General features: G+C 38.2%; 1 protein-coding gene across 6 annotated transcripts in view; it reads left to right on the forward strand.

The window, feature by feature from the left end:
- celf2 (cugbp, Elav-like family member 2) overlaps positions 1 to 16,309 on the forward strand; it is a 140,785-nt gene extending 124,476 nt beyond the window's left edge. The window contains exons 10-15 of one of the 6 annotated variants that reach the window (XM_055153629.1): positions 2,081 to 2,215; positions 4,474 to 4,587; positions 7,298 to 7,477; positions 9,208 to 9,351; positions 10,047 to 10,218; positions 11,926 to 16,309. In XM_055153629.1, coding sequence (XP_055009604.1) covers positions 2,081 to 2,215; positions 4,474 to 4,587; positions 7,298 to 7,477; positions 9,208 to 9,351; positions 10,047 to 10,174 — 701 coding nt within the window. In that variant the 3' untranslated portion in view covers positions 10,175 to 10,218; positions 11,926 to 16,309. Of the gene's footprint in view, positions 1 to 2,080; positions 2,216 to 4,470; positions 4,600 to 7,297; positions 7,478 to 9,207; positions 9,352 to 10,046; positions 10,219 to 11,925 lie in introns of all 6 variants that reach the window. The other 5 variants (XM_055153628.1, XM_055153631.1, XM_055153632.1 and 2 more) reach the window with 5 other exon arrangements.
- Positions 16,310 to 16,630: the final 321 nt, after the last annotated feature.

Here is a 16,630-nt window from a genome sequence, read left to right on the forward strand (position 1 = left end):
TCAGAGAGCAGCCCAGTCAAAGCAGCAAACTGCATCAGTAGCGGAACCTGGACAAAACCAGGTCTAAACCATGACTACACCAGGTCTAAACCAGGTCTAAATCAGGACTAAACCAGGACTAATCTTGGACTTGAGAGAGAGCAAAGAGAGAGAAGCCCGAGCCCGTGGACCAGGGCATCCGCAAAACGCGATCGGGTGAAAGCTGCACTGAGCCCCAGGGTGCGGCGGGGAGCCCTGTGCAGCCCCGTGCAGCTCGGAGCCATCCCGTGCGGCCCCGTGCGGCCCCGTGCGGCCCCATGACCTGACCACCTGACCACCTGACAGTCTAAGCGAGCGCACTTTCGTGCCCGTCCCGACAAACAGTCCTGGTTTAGTTCTGGTTTAGTTCTGGTTTTGCACCCCAGCGCTCCTCACTTCTTCTCTGTGCACTGCGCACCCCCCTCTCCTCACTTCTCTGTGCACGGAATCTCCACGGCTCTTTATACTGTTTCTGTGTAATAAGATCGATTTTATAACCATAAAATAGTTATTGAGGAGTGGATTGTTTCAGATGGAGCATTAAGGCCTAGCTGTGAAAAGCACGGTCCGCCACTGGTCTGCATACAATAGTCTTGATATGTCAGATTGCAGTTTTTTCTTCAAGCAGGTGACTGACTTTCTGTTAAAACATTTTTCACATCGTGTTTGAAAAAAGGAAAAAAATCTGATGTAAAAACACACAAAATGCATGACTAATTTAAGATATGAATTGACTGAATGAAGGCAGGACTTCAAATTTATATGCCTCAATACATTGCATTATTCTCACTGGTACTTAGTGGTCCTACCTGTCCTTAACCAGTTTCTGGTTTCTCTCCAAACTCATCTTCAGTGGAGAACTGCTTCAACAAAGTATTAAAAAGAACCATGAAGAAGCTTTCTCATCTCCCTGAAACACTGAGTGAGCCAGCTTTTTTAAGCTTCCCCCAAATTAGTTTATTGTGACAGTAAGAATGACAGGCCCAGCTGTTACGCGTGTGGAAAAATAAAATGTATCTTGACTTCAGATATAACACATAAAATTGGGAGAAAATCACTTTGAAAAACAGATTGGTTTTGGCTTCAGTGCACTTCACAGATGAGTAAAGACAACTCACACACAGCGTTCAATGGACACTTTTTTAAAACCATCACAGATGCACTATCTTCACAATTTAAGGCAATCGTTAAGCTCAAAGTGAGATTTCTTTTTTTTTTTCTTTTTGTGGAAGAGCTTGTCAATGAATAGATATTTTGGATAGTTAAGTAGTGAGTGTACTACTTTATTTGAAGGATTGTACAATAGGTAGGTGCATTTGGTCCTGTGCAGAGATGGATACAGTTGTTGTCTAGTTGTTGTCTTTTTTTAATTTTTTAATTTAGCGATTAATTTATTTGAGAAATATTGTTGATTTTGTCTTTGTGTGTGTGACTGTGTATGTATGTTTCCATGGCACTGTATATACATCCAAACTGTATATACGAGCATACACCCCATAGGTGCGGCCCATGTTCTCTAACAAGTCCCTGAACAGAATAAGCTGCTCCGAGGTATTTGACCCACTGCTGTTGACCTGCTGTTAGGACTTTAGTATAAGACATAATCATAATTTAAACATATTTGGTAATTTATTAATTTGGAGTATAATCATATAATGTTACTGAGGGCGGATTTTATTTATTTAGATGTCTTTGAGGAACTACTATAAATGGACTAACTTTGATATTGACACGTAGAGGTCAGATGTGTTTTGATTTGTATATAACATAACATATAGTGATGAAAGACAGAAACCCCTCATTCGTACTCTTAAACATCTGTTTTGACTGGGTTAGGTGCGTTGGGACTTATTAGTGAAAGCAGCCCGTGTACCATTTGGCTGCACACGCTTTAGTTATTACTGTAGCTGTTTGAAATAGGAAGGTTCACAGTCATTCACAGCGGCACACACTGGTTTGGTTTGCAAACAGTTCAGTTGTCTCCTGTCGTCTCGTTTGGCCAGTCCACAGTCCTCAGCCTGGCTCTGCAGGATTGACACACCTCTCTGGCTCCTTTCTCCAGGTATGAGTGCGCTGCAGTTGCAGAATCTGGCCACTTTAGCGGCGGCAGCAGCAGCAGCTCAAAACTCAGCCAGCCCTTCCACCGCAAACCCCCTGTCCTCCAGTGCGGCGTCCCTGGGAGCGTTGGCCAGCCCAGGTAACGCAGCCGCAGCTTCTTGGGGCGGGGCTTGATGCCAGGGCGAGGCCTGCCTCACCTCCGCTCCTCTACATTTTCATCCCTGTGTTAACAGATCTCGCACATCTTCGTTGCTGTCACCACAAACCATGTTCATAGTCACATCCATTGTTGAAATCTTAATAGAGAAGTGGCACGGTTTGTGTAACTCTCCACTTTATCACTCCGTGGACCTCATCTGATTGTGTGCAGTTGTCATGGCGTCGTCCGTCACTTCCTTATCCGTGAGCCGGCCATGTGGTGTGCTTACATGTGTGTGTCTGTGTGTGCGCCCGAATCTGCATGTGATTGTGAAGTGCTCTCTGTATGGCCCAGTGCTGTATTCTTTACAGTCAATATTGTTTACACCGCCACAGCTACTTCCTCTATATGAACAACTTTTTCTAAGGCATAATATAGCATCTCAGCCCCACATAGAAATATTTCAACTGGAAAAATAATACAAATTATACCGCTTTCAAAGATAATCTATACCTTACTGTACTATTACATAACAACAACTGCTCAGCAACTGATGGTTGTAGGTTATAATGTGATATGACCTCATTTATATTACAGCACAACCTAACATTACTTTCATGATATTGTGAGGTGTATCAAGTAATCCTCCAAATAATGCACAATTAACATTTACTATACTATGCCTTGGGATCTCCACCATGGACAATAGGGTGGCAATGCTTACTTGATAAATAGGATGTGATTGTGTTGTCCTTGGGGATAGATGTAAACCTTTCAAATATAAAAAATTTAATTATTTCACAAATATTTTTTCTCATCCTTTACTGGTTTCTTCTTCTTTTACTTTGTGTGTTGTTTCAAATATCAGTGCAAATATCAGAAGCCTTAACATTCCTCAGCTATTTCCATACCCACTTACCTGAATTTTGTCTCACTTTGGTTAGCCTTAGCCACAGATCTACCTTTCCTTGTTTTGTCTTATTTAGCATATTTATTTGTCTTTTTTTCCCTGGTTCATTCTTCTTTCTCCACACATTACTTGAGTTCCATAATTTTGATCTGGCTGAATGTCTTTGAGTAGAAATTTGGGTTGAACTACTTTCTGTAAATGAATGGCACCATATTGCATGTGTCAGTGAAACAGCAAACACTGCAGCAGTTTGATATAAACAGTCACGTTTGCATGAAGACAGGCAGCTATCTTCATCTTCTTTTCCTTTTTTCTACCATTTGTCAAAATGCTATATTTTCACACCGTTTCTTCATACATCTGGCAGCATTCCTGCTTTGCTGGCAACGCTTTGATGAGATAAAGGGTAAATTAATAGATGTAGTGTTCTGTTTTGGTGACTTCTTTGCACCATACTCTTCATCATTCCTCTGTGTTGCTGTACACAGTGTGTTTGTATTTTGGCTGTGAGTTGTGTTGCAGCTGTGACAGGTAAAACAGAACAATCTTTGGACCTAGTCTGCATATCTTTGGCTTGTACTGTTTCATGTGATTACATGCTCGCCTTCAGTGGAGCAATCCAACTTGTTAATTATTGTTGGTGGTATAAGAACAGTCCTGTCTGGAATGTGCTACTGATGCTACTTTGGATATTTATGTTCAGTGTGTTCATTAGATCGTCAGTGCAGCTCTATGTAAATCCTTAAATAGGCTGTTTTGCTAGATTCTTAGAAATCTTCTCAGTAAAATACCATGTTAGTCAAATCTATTGTAGGAATGTGCAAGGACTCTGCTGTGATAAAAGCCAAGGCTGCATATACTGTAAAGAAACACGTCATTCAGGTTTGCTCCTCCTGCCATCCTGGATTTGAAAATAATTTGAAAAAGCAGTTTTTTTCCTTTTCAAGGTTGTAATCTGTATACCTTCACCCTACGGATGCCTAAACAGTGAAGCTAATGTGTATATATATATATATATATATATATATATATATATATATATATATATATATATATATATATATATATATATATATATATATATATATATATATATATATATATATATATATATATATATAAAGAGTGCATATGCATTATGTATGCTTAATGCATACATGACATGCATGCATTATGCAGAGTATCCAATACATAATAGTTGCTGTGGTGAGTGATATAAGAATACTATAACTGAACATAGATATGTACTTAACATCTGCATTTGTATTTTCCTTTGAGCTTAAATACAGTATAACACTTTGCTATCTGTCTCCTGTCCTGTCCTCCTCTCATCCTGGCCCTCCAGCAGCAGGTACCACAGCCAGCTCCAACGCCGGCGCCATGAACTCTCTGACCTCTCTGGGCACCCTGCAGGGCCTGGCAGGTGCCACAGTGGGCCTCAACAACATTAATGCACTAGCAGGTAGTGTCAATAGTGAGTATTCACCATCTTCATCCCATCTACACCCACCACAAGTCACCTTAAACATTCATGTCAGAGCCAAGTGTGAACTGACACCCTGAGACTAGCAGCATAAAGATAAAGTACTGTATGGTTCTGTGAATGCTGCTTTTTAATTGGGGGTATTTATAGTGTAAACATCTTAAACAAATGTTCAGCAATTTAGGTTGACATGTAACAGAACAACATAGACACAAAATACACTTAACTTTGAAAAAAAAAAACACCCCTAACTCTATTTAAAAGATAAAGCATTGAACAGAATGCAATGTTTTTAAATCTCTCAGTTTGCACGCCTCTGATTGGTACTCTCTGTCTCTCTGACACTTCTGTCACTGGTTCATCAGGCCATGTCCTCTCATCCATCTCCATTGCCTCTTTCACTAGCTTCCTGGCTTTGTGCTGAATTCATCTGTTTGTACCATACTCGTTTACTGTCTTAGCTGTTTGTATGTTTGTCATTATTTGTATGTGATTATCCATTATACTTTTTGCACTAACTCATTGACCCAAAGTAACCCAAAGTATATTCATAATTAGAAACATGAGAAATATATGATTGTATAATATTTTTCCTTCCACATGGTCACAGAGGAGCCTATACCAGCCATTTTGAACACCCTTATCTGGACAATGACTGGTACCAGACACTGAAAAGCAGCTGTTTCAGTTAGGTAGATTTATGTCTTAGAAGGGTGAAAGAAACAGAAAGGTTAAAGGAACACAAGACACTAAAGTAGAATCAAATTGCAGGGATAACTACTCTGCCATCAGGCACCATCTGGTAATAGATTGTAGCTGAATTAACTCATGTCTTTTGCCTATAAAATGCATCTACTTTTCCCCCCTTTTAAAAGCAACAGAAAGTCACAGCTTGGGGCAGTTTTTGCAGAATCAATGGAGTATATAAACGACTCCATGTTTTCACAATGACCCAGGGAGCCGCTACGTGTTCCTATACACACTGTGTATTGAACAATGTAGAGCCTCGTGCCTGTGTGGTCTGCTATTATGACTGTATGTTGTGTCCTGCCTTTGACCTCTGGGGAGACAGGACTGGGATCTTAATCAAGCCTGTTATGACAGCCCAGATCCTGAGCTAGAGGCCCCTTCCACCACATTATTCTCCTCTGACCTTTAGCGCTCCATGGCACCAGTGGCTGTATCCGCTGTGTAAATCATAGATCTACACAGGTACACCACACACACATGTAGGCACCCCCATTTCTTTTAAAGGGGATGGATCACTTTCGCTTTACATCCCATTTTGTTCGTGGATAACCCTTTTCTCCTCTGCTTGCTCCTCTCCCATCAAGCCACCTCATTTAAACACATCTAGGCTTTAATTGAATTGCAAAGGTCACCAGTGCAATTATTCCTGAATAAGTGAGTGACCTATAATCCAGAGCGCTGAGGTGATCATTTATTTTAGTGTGTCTGATGCTGAGGAGACAGAGAGGCTGAGCCAGTCTGCGACAAGTTGCCCTGCGTGGCCAAATGAAGCAGTTACAAGCGGCTAATGAGTGTTCCTCCTGTGTTCCCTGGCTTTTAAAAAACCCACCTCCCACCAACATGAAGACATGCTGCCGTTCAAACACTAAAATAAAATGTCACTGGCTGGAAAAGTACACATAATGACATGCTAGTTTAAATATTCTAAAGTGGTTTGGTACACCTACAGCATCCTACAGCAGAATCAAGTCAGTTGCAGATGAAATGAGATGAAAAATATTCCTTGTTTTTACCTATGTAAAAACCCTTGGTCTGACATTTGACAAGAGTCCAGCTCGTGTGATATTTTTCAGGCCAAACTATCCAGAATTTAGCATTTTCTTCAAAAAATTGCTTTGGGTCTTTTTACCTCAATGATAGACTGAAGTATTTACAGAGGTGGTACATTACTGTAATTGAGTTGACAAGTCCCACTGCTCTGTCTTTTCTATACCAACAAACACACATTGCTCTGCATTGCCTTCTTCTAATGTTGAGGCTTCTAAACTTCAGGTTTAAACTGTTAAATTTATATAAAATACCGATCTAAACTGCTGCTAAAAATCAAAAAGTAACTGACTCTTGTACTCTGAGGAGTATTTTCAGCTGTTCTTTTTACTTTTACTTGTGCTTGTAATTGAGTACATTTTTATCCATGTACAAATTTTCAGTACACTTTCCACCAGTATTTGTTACAGTGGTTTCTGTAACTGTTTAATTAAGCTTCTAACAATACTTACTACTAGTGAACAGCATCTAATATACATTGACTACAAAACAGAATTGTTAGCCCAGCTTAATTAATTTTGAGCATACCCAATAATAATTTAAACTTCATCTCCATGTTGTTGTTGTTATTTATATGTTTCTGTTTTGCAATGTTGTCATGTTGTTTCTCAGTGACTTTTTTATGTGCAGCTCTGGCTGTCATCAACTGCACTCACACTATTTCATTGGATGTAATGTAGCTGTTGTGTGCGTCATGTGTATTGTCGCAGTCCTGTCTCAATCTGTGTAGTGTGTGCATATATCTGTAAATATCTTTATGAACTTGTCAACTTTTGTCTGTCTCGTATCATGTATATGTGGTTATAATAAGAAAACCTTGAGCGCTAATCAGTAAGTGCACTCTTCTTTCTTTATTGTTGGGTTTTATGTAAAGTTGCTCAAATGCTCTCAGGTATGGCGGCTCTAAATGGAGGTCTGGGTGGTGCAGGGCTCACCAATGGCACAGCGGGCACCATGGATGCGCTGACACAGGCCTACTCAGGGATACAGCAGTACGCCGCTGCTGCACTGCCCACCCTCTACAGCCAATCACTGCTGCAGCAACAAGGGGCCGCTGGCAGTCAGAAGGAGGGTAAGTGGCTCTAGGACATGTAGCTGGGTTAAGAGGACCAAGAAATTAAAACTGATTTGGCCTATAGACTGGAGGCTAAAAATACAATAGGATTATAATTACAGCATTGCCTCTCACCATGAAGGCCCTCTTGCTAAATCCTTAATTAAATGGTATAACCATATTCTTAAAGATTTTACCAATGAAAAGTCAATGACATTATAGGGAGACTTATAATGTTTGAGTATTGCGCCCATCATAATTGTATTTTGTATTTTAGACAGAGGATCTAATAATAAACAATACAAAATTGCACCAAGAATTACATCAAACATGGATTGATGTCTAATGAGTCAGACTGCTACTTTTCTTTTTCAAAGCAGGAACAGTATGATAGTATGATGTCCTCCTTACAGCAAATTGTTCGGCTCACTCCATTTTGTGAAGGATCAATCATAGCCATTAACTGCAGCACGTCATTCAAACGCAGGAAACTTCTCAAATATGCCTGTGTAGCCAAGAAATCTTCCCTCACCTCTGATTAACAGCATTCAGTACTTTACCTGTTTATTTGAACAAAGTCTGGCTTTAGGTTTTCACTGATCTTGGGGATTTTTAATCCTTTTTCCCAAAAAAAAAATTAACCCTTTATTTATGCACTTTTAATATGATTTACTGATGATCATGATAAATGGACACATTTTTGTACACCACTTTTCTACCTTCAAGGCACTCAAAGATTTTCAACCACTCACCTATTGACACTCACATTTACACACTAGGCTACTTGCAACCTGTAGATCAGAGGATAAACTCTACCAAGCAAGCTCCTGTCTCCCCAGTGTGAGGAAATCTACTTGAAAATCATATAAACATAAATATAAACAGAAAATCATATAAACATAAAGATGCACTGTGTGCTATTTAGCCTTGGACACTCATTGCTAACACAAATTGATACTTCTACTAATAACTCTCACAATACACTCAAAAGTTATACTTATCCAAATTAATTATTATTTATAAAACATTTGAAGTGGTTAAAAACTGGTATCATAGTTAGCCCTGTTGACTACCTTTTAAAAGGAAAATTATTGGCACCACGCTGTCTCCTGAACCAGAATGTAATGTTTTAAGTGGAATTGTGTGAGAAGCCTCTACTGACAGTCCAGCATACAAACTAGTGATGAAATTGTGTGCTAAAACAAACACAGCCACACACTTCCCATTATTGCCTCTGTCACAGAAAACATGGGAGATAACTGCAAAGATGCTGTCCTTTTTATTTCAAGCTTTCATATCATCAACCACGAGCAGCCATGGTGACCAAACCCCTTCACCAGTCCCATGTTGCCTCAGTTATTAAAAGGGGAATAATAGGCTTTAAGAGAGGTAACCTTATCAAAATATTCAAATTTGAGACAGAAGGTCAGGAGCTCACCCCTGACCCCTCTTAAGAGAAACATCACATGTGCCTTGTATCAATGAATGAACAGCAAAAGAACAGTAGATGGACACACCATCATCACTCAAAGCTCACAATTTTGTTTAATACTCAATACAATCACAAAATGTTATTTAAAAAGCAATACAAAACTCAAGGTCGGGCAACATTGTCGTGCTTTTGTCGCGTTTCTATGACAACAGCACAGCAGTGGGTCATAAGCACAATGCTACTCGGCTCCTTATATTTTCAAATGCAATCCACTATGACATATAACACCTATTTTTATATCTTCATGTCCTTGCAGGTCCTGAAGGCGCTAACCTGTTTATCTACCACCTGCCGCAGGAGTTCGGGGACCAGGACATTCTGCAGATGTTTATGCCTTTTGGAAATGTGGTGTCTGCCAAAGTCTTTATTGACAAACAGACAAACCTTAGCAAGTGCTTTGGTAAGATGCAATGCATAATTACACATACTACCACTACCCATTACAAAGCCACATAATACATTATATTACTTATGAATAGTGACCATTCACTTACTTACATAACTACTGTCACACAGGTAAATGCCAGTATGAACTGCCCATAGCTGAGGTCAAACCACCATCTTTCTACCTGAGCACTCACTACACAAATACATATTTTATTCATCATCCTGCAGGAGCCAGATTTAATGAACTATAAAAGCAAGGCAATAGCCACTCGAAATTACCAGAAAATTGCTATATTTATCTTGCTTCCACAATAGCTTTTACCTTGCTGTGGAAGTAATTATTATGATGTACAAATAATGCTTGGCAAACTAATCCTGGGGGTTCTTGTGAGGCTAATTTTAAATTTCTTGGGAAACTTTTTTTTATTATTATAATGGATCAACAGCAACACATAAAGACATATTTTTAATATAAATCTACATGCGTCATTACTTTTAGGTAATTTGATGACACACACTTATATTTTGGAGGAGCTTTTACTATTTACATCATTAAGTATATGTATGTAAATAGAGAATAATATAATTATTCAATCTCTTGTAGAGATATTACACTAGAGCAACCCATATGCCTCTGTTTTATTTCCCTCACACTTTCCCTCACACTTAAACTAGTTTCTAAAAATGTATATTGTGCCTTATTTTTAGGCTTCGTCAGCTACGACAATCCTGTGTCGGCACAGGCAGCCATTCAGGCCATGAACGGCTTCCAGATCGGCATGAAGAGGCTGAAAGTGCAGCTAAAGCGCTCCAAGAATGACAGCAAACCGTACTGATCTTAGAACTAGGGTGTATCTGCTCCCCTGTTAGCACTGCTAGGGTAAGTCCCCCCTAAAAACAAAAAGAACAAAAACAGCAAACCGAGCCACGACCTCTGCACAGGGACTGGGGGGTGGGCTGTGGGAGGGAGGGGAGACGACCTACAACCACCTGAAGGAGGGAGACTCACACACTCCTCCTTTTGATATACTTGATTTTTGGAAGATTTTTTATTGTTTTCTTTCAGATATTATTTATTACACTTTATTTTTGACACACATGAACGCTTCCATTATCGTCATTACTTTGTGCAATTTTTCTCACTTTTACTGCAGAAGTAGCTATCATGGGTAGCTGATTTTTAATTTAATAATTATTTAATGTTTTTCCTTTTTAGAAAGTATTTATTTTGCCAACTATAGAAGTGAAGACAAAGGAGCCATGATGATTATTTTATGTTTTTTCTCTCTTGCTGTGAACCTTAGGCCTAGGCCTGGTTCCTCTATATAGTACTTTTTGATGTTCATGCCAATATGCACACCTGACCTTTGACCTCCGCGGTGTTGGTTGCAGGCCGCCGCTGCTTCTCTGAAATCCCTCTTTGCCTGCTGGCAACCCGGGGGCAAAGGCTGCAAATCATAGTGGCCTCTACACAGTCTAGTTAATGGCACCAGTTACACTCCACCACGAGAAGAAAAAAACACTCCAGCTACAATATGTCATATTTCTATGATAAAAGAAAAATAAATACTTTTCTATTTGTCAAATTATGAAAAAAAAAATACTATAACTATTTTCTGGGTCAGATCACATTGGTCTTAGTTGAAAGGACGCATGCACAACATTTTAAAAAAGATCCATAATTTGAAGAAGTCTATACGACGGTAATAACCTAATGAGAGTATTATGGGTTTAGGGGTTAACTGAAAATACTTGATGTTTGTTGAAAGTTAAAAAAAAAAATACAAGTAAAGAAAGCCACAGGCCTGTAAATTTTATTTGTAAAAAAAGCAGTTCTATTTTTATACAGCATTTTTACTGCCTCAGATAAAATGGATTTTATTTATTGCCTATTGTTAAGTTATTGAACTCCTATAAAAAAAATACAGCATTGATAAAGAAGACCCTCGTGGAGTCGGGTTCTCCAATGTTTTCATGTTTTTTCAGTGCAGTCCGACACAACACTCCGCTGTCATAGAAAAGCGCACGCCTCACTCACTTCTTCACAATCATTGTCCGTGTCCATCCATCTCTGTGTGTTCTCTCTCTCCCTGTCTCGAGAGAGCCTCGCTCGTCCACCTGTCCTTCACATTTTAATCTGATTTTTTTTCCCATTTTTGTTTTGAGTGTTGTTTGTCCGTGCCCTCACCCTTCCAAAGATTTTTAAGGAAAGGCCCCCCACTCCTAAAAAATATATATCAGTATTTATTCCCAAACGTGTTATCCATCTAGGATGCGATGGATCAGACTTTGGGTGCACTATGGTTTGTGTTTGTTTGTTTGTGTGAATGACTGAATGTGTCGTTGCTTGTTAGTATAATATAATCCTAGATTAGTATCACTATCTACTGCAAAAATGCAAAATTTGTGCTTAAAAATTGCCAATGAAATTAGTCCGTAGTGTTGCTATATTCGACAGTTTGCATTGTTGTTTGTTGTTGTTAATGTTGTTGTTTTTCTTAATTTATCAAATGCTGTAGTGGTGTGGTGCTTTGGCTCTCTGTGTGTAACTCTCTCCTTTTCCCTGTTTTTTCTTTCCCCCTTTTAGAAACACCCATCTCCATGCCTGTTAGCTCATCGTTTGCCTAGCATGTCTTCGTGGCGTCCAATAAAAAACACACAAAAACACACAAAAAAAATTAAAACAAAAAACTCCCCCTACCCAAAAAGTGTCATCGTCCTCCCCATCTTTGTTTTTCTGAGCTCACCTGACCATATCCTGGTTCTACTCCTCTGCCACCGCCTACTGACTTTTTGAACTTTTAAACATCTATGGACTTGTGGTGTTTTTTGTTTTGTTTTTGTTTTTTGGTCTGTGAGGTTTTCATCCAGGTCATGGATAGTAATTAGTGTAGTTCTAAAGCCTAAAGACACTTCAGCTCTCATATCGACAAAGAGAGGAACCATCTTTAAGTTTTAAAATTATGGTACAATGCCTACTTTTATTTGGATTTTTACTTTCGTTTATTTTTTTTTTATGTTTTGTTGGATGTGACCTCATGTGTTGTGGGAGAGGCTTCAGGAATTTGGGGGGATGGGTGAACAAGAATCAATGTGAACAAAAAAATCTATTATAAAGCTGCATTCATATGAAGAAAGACTGATAATTTTTTATGAAAACCCTGTGGCAAAGTTTTTCCATTTCAATGTCTTTATTTTTTGCATTTTGTGTTTGCCTATTTTCTCTACTTCATTTAAAATAAACTTGAACACTCACTACAGGAATTGGCGCGCGGCTTGATTCTGCTGCAGATGAGAAACGCAGTGCACAGGGCCAGAAGCTGTCTGCGCCACTTTCTTTAAGTATTAAGACTACTTCCACAGTTTTGAATAAAAAACTGATCGATTCTAGACTCTCTCAGAGTGCTCTATCTCTCTAATGGTTTTTACATTTTTCAGGCAGTGTAAAGTTTTTTGATAAGGCCATTTTCAAGTGGCTCTGTTTCTCATTCAAAGTCTATATATAAGAACCACTTTTTCTAGAGTAGTTACAAAGGTTAAATAAAAAATGACAAAAAAGACATTTGCCCTGTTTGGTGGGGGAGATATGCTACCTACTTGTGTCACCTTTTGCTGAACTGACTCACAGATAGACAATCCATGGTTTAAATGCACATGAAGAAAATGACCTATATTTTCTACTGTTAAAATGTATAGAGGAAAAAACAAATATGACGATACCTGTAACCCATGTTAATGTTGGTGCTTCTTGTGAGTTTAGTTGTGGTTCCATCCCAAGTCTGATGGTCTTAAATGTCTCATGTTTTTCAAAGACTAAAAAATCAGTTTACTTGAAGAATAGACAAAGCCTTTCATATTACAATAGTTTGTTTTTCTGTTATTCTTTTTCAGGGGTCCCTATTTGCTAAAATTTGTTGTCAGTTAATTAGCTCTATAAAATTCTTAAAAATATATATAAATATAAATATATCTATATATATATATATCTATATCTACAATGTCAGCTTGTGAAGCATCAATGTCATTATGATTTTTATTTCTCTCGTGGGAAACAATATTAAATGTGTTTTTGTTGTTCAGCAAAATGTCTTATAAAGAAATAAAAAAGACAAGATCCGTGGAGTTTAGTGCCAAAATTCTGAAGGTACTTCCTGCCTAGCCGCGTCAGTGTATTTCTTGTGAAAATGATTTGATAACATTGGTATTTTATTATAAGTGTTTTGTATGGATCCCTCATATTTAAAGTATAGATTTAAAAAGAGTTTGTTATCTTGCTATTCTGTGGTCTTGTTGCCTGAAAATGTCATGTTTGCTTTTTTTCTTTGTAAAAAATGTAAAGAAGTGCCCATGTGTCACATATATACAGTATATATATCTATACACAGTTGGACACACATGCATACACTCTCTCTGTGCAGACCTCACATTTTACTTATTTGTTGCACGAAAGCCCCTGAGTTTTGCCTTCTCCATAGCCACCGCTCTGCCCCCAAACCACTTCCCACACCAAATGTCTGATATTTTCTTTATCAAAAGCCTTACCACACAAATCTTTGCACTCCTAGCTATTTCTATCAGTATCTCAGTCATACACACTTCAATATATTGTTTTGATTGTTTTCTTAGCAGCGCCGTCTCCGACTTTTCATTTCAAAGAGGAGGTGATAGTCATACACAAAGCCTTATTTCTTCAAATCTTCTTAACCATTTTGTGCAGTTCAGAGATCATTATTTTCATGTATCATCGCTTGGCTTTTTATGATGTAAGCACAGAGCAAGACATTCACAAACTAGCCTTTTCTCTTTTGAGGAAAAAAGCACATCTTTTTTCAGAGATGCGAGTTTGTAGTTAATATACAGATTCAGGACTTGTTTTTCATAATCATAAAGTCTTGTGGGCCAAAATGTTTTAGATGCCAAAGCGTGTTACTGTTACTGACATTCTCACGGTCAAGTCGTTTACATGGCACAGTGTTGTCAAAGTTTATTGTTTTTCCCCTTACTCCCTGAGAGCCTATAGTTTAGTAGTCTGCAAAAAAAAAGATGGCAGCATTATTTTCTACACAAAATCTCACCAGTCGCCTTAAACCAGGGAGCGTCGCACCAGTATTTTGGAAGACTATTTTGTCAGATTTGTGCCAAGTCCAGGGTCACCTTTTGTATACTGTTTACTTCTCATTTTGTCCGCCATTTTGTGAGTAGATTGGCCGAGTTGTATGGAGGCTTGTGATGGCTGAAATTTTAGCTCCGGTGTGAAGGATGCCCACTAGCTGTCTCTCAGGCTAACCGGGGTTATTAGAAGCAGGGATATGTGGAGGGGGTTGTCTTATTGGAATAGCGACAGGGGAAATAAAGCGTTGTTGGTCGGGAGTTGGAAGGGTCACAGGCAAGCAAAACAACAGGAGAGATGAAGGCGTTTTCATTAACTACTCAAAGACCAAACTCAAACTTCAGATAGAAGAATCAAGAGGAGAGACTTCAGCTGTTTTTTGTTTTTTTTTTGTTTTGTTTGTTTTTGTTTTTTTCTTAAATGCAGTATATAGCATGAGCAGTGCCACAGCCATATTACAATAGCTGGATAGTCCTATTAATGTCAAGGGACCATTTTGCTAACCAGCACATGCAGGTTTTGAACATTGTAAATCCGCTGCAAATCGACTCAATTGCACATTTTGTCACTCTTGCACAATCCGTAATACATGATCATTGTTAGTTTTGGAAAATATGAAGCACTATTTTGTATACTGTCAAAACCAGTCCCAAAATATTTTGTCAAAATTGCCAAATTTTCACCTTGTTGCATGGCGTAGTGAGTGTGTCAAAGCATGTGTTTGCATTTAAATGTTAAAGCACAAGAGGGCGGTAGCAAGTTCTATGGAGCGGCTCACCTCAGGGGCTTTTGGTGCTTATGCTTGTTGTATCTTTCTAACTAAGTCACTGTTCACTTCTCTGTTTTTTTCTAATTTCTTAATTATCTCAAGTGCTATTTATCAAACAAAGAAAAGGAACAAAAAAAAAGATATTTGTTGTTTCTTTGCATTATAGCTTATGTCAAAGTTTTTTGAAGAAAAAATGTGTTTTTTCATTTTGTGTTGTAAAATAAGCTTGTTGTCTATTGAAATGATCTAATTTCTTTGTTGTTTGATTTTTATTATTGATAAAGAGGTTTTCAGTATAGTAACTGTCTTGAGAGAAGCCAAAGTCAATGCATTTAAGTGGATCCTGTAAGCGTATGATGTATGTTTGTTTGACAACTTCGGAAATCTGTCACTGGATGGTATACTACAGTACAAAAAATGCAGGCTTTCCTATTTCTACAACTGATTGTACTTATGCATTTTGTACCAGTGGAATTTTTTTATACTGGAGATTAAAGGATACAACAAAAAAATGTAGAAAAAATGCTCTTTTGGCCTCTCTGATGATGCGGCCAGACCTGACTTAGAGTTCTGATTTCTCTATAGCTGGCCTCCAGAACGTTGGCTTTTGATATTTACGATTTTCTAGGTGATCTTTGGCTTGAGTTCTTTCACGTCTTTTTCCTCACTTGTGTGTTTTGTTCTTTCTTTAGTTTTTTTTTCTTTCTTTCATTCTTTTCTTTGTATTATTTATTTTCTGAAAAAGCAGAGGGTAAGTGAGTGTCAAATCTCTATTTTTCTTTCTAGTTCTAGCAAGTTCGTCTATACCAGAGCACTATAAGCTTCATTTGGACTTTCTGTATCGTGCTGTCTACATGATAAGACAATTCTTAGAAAAAGAAGGGTTAGAAATAGTCTCCTTCAGTGGATTAATGTATTAGTTTAATAAAGAAATCTACTAATTTGATTTTAGCTGGTTAGATTTTCCAGTTTCTCTGTCCTCTGTGAATTAACTGTGTAGCTAAAGCAGTCAGAATTATTTTTGTAAACGTATGTTCTTGTGTGATGCAGTTTTTTGCTTCTGTCTCCTATATTAAACCATTTTTCCTAATACCTGTCTCTCTGTGTGTGCTGTTATGTTCTAGTCTGATGTTGTACTGTGCCACGACCTCCTACCTCTCCTCCATCCTCTTCTTTTCTTTCGCATTATTTCCCCACTGTACAGTATATGTCCATGTTGTTTATTTTGGTTGTAAAGTCATTTGTAGGGAAAACACACTGTTTTCATCATCATCACTATCACATAGTAAATATGCATCAAGAATGTTTGTATGTATATTACTGTGGAGCCCAAGCTGATGTGACAGTGGTTCTTAAAGTAAAAGTAAAACTGAAACATATACTTTGTTTAGGGAATTTGATTTTGAAATGGGC

Source organism: Boleophthalmus pectinirostris, unplaced genomic scaffold (genome assembly GCF_026225935.1).
Source record: "Boleophthalmus pectinirostris isolate CB_2022bp ecotype Guang Dong unplaced genomic scaffold, ASM2622593v1 HiC_scaffold_18, whole genome shotgun sequence".
NCBI classification, from domain to species: Eukaryota; Metazoa; Chordata; class Actinopteri; order Gobiiformes; family Gobiidae; genus Boleophthalmus; species Boleophthalmus pectinirostris.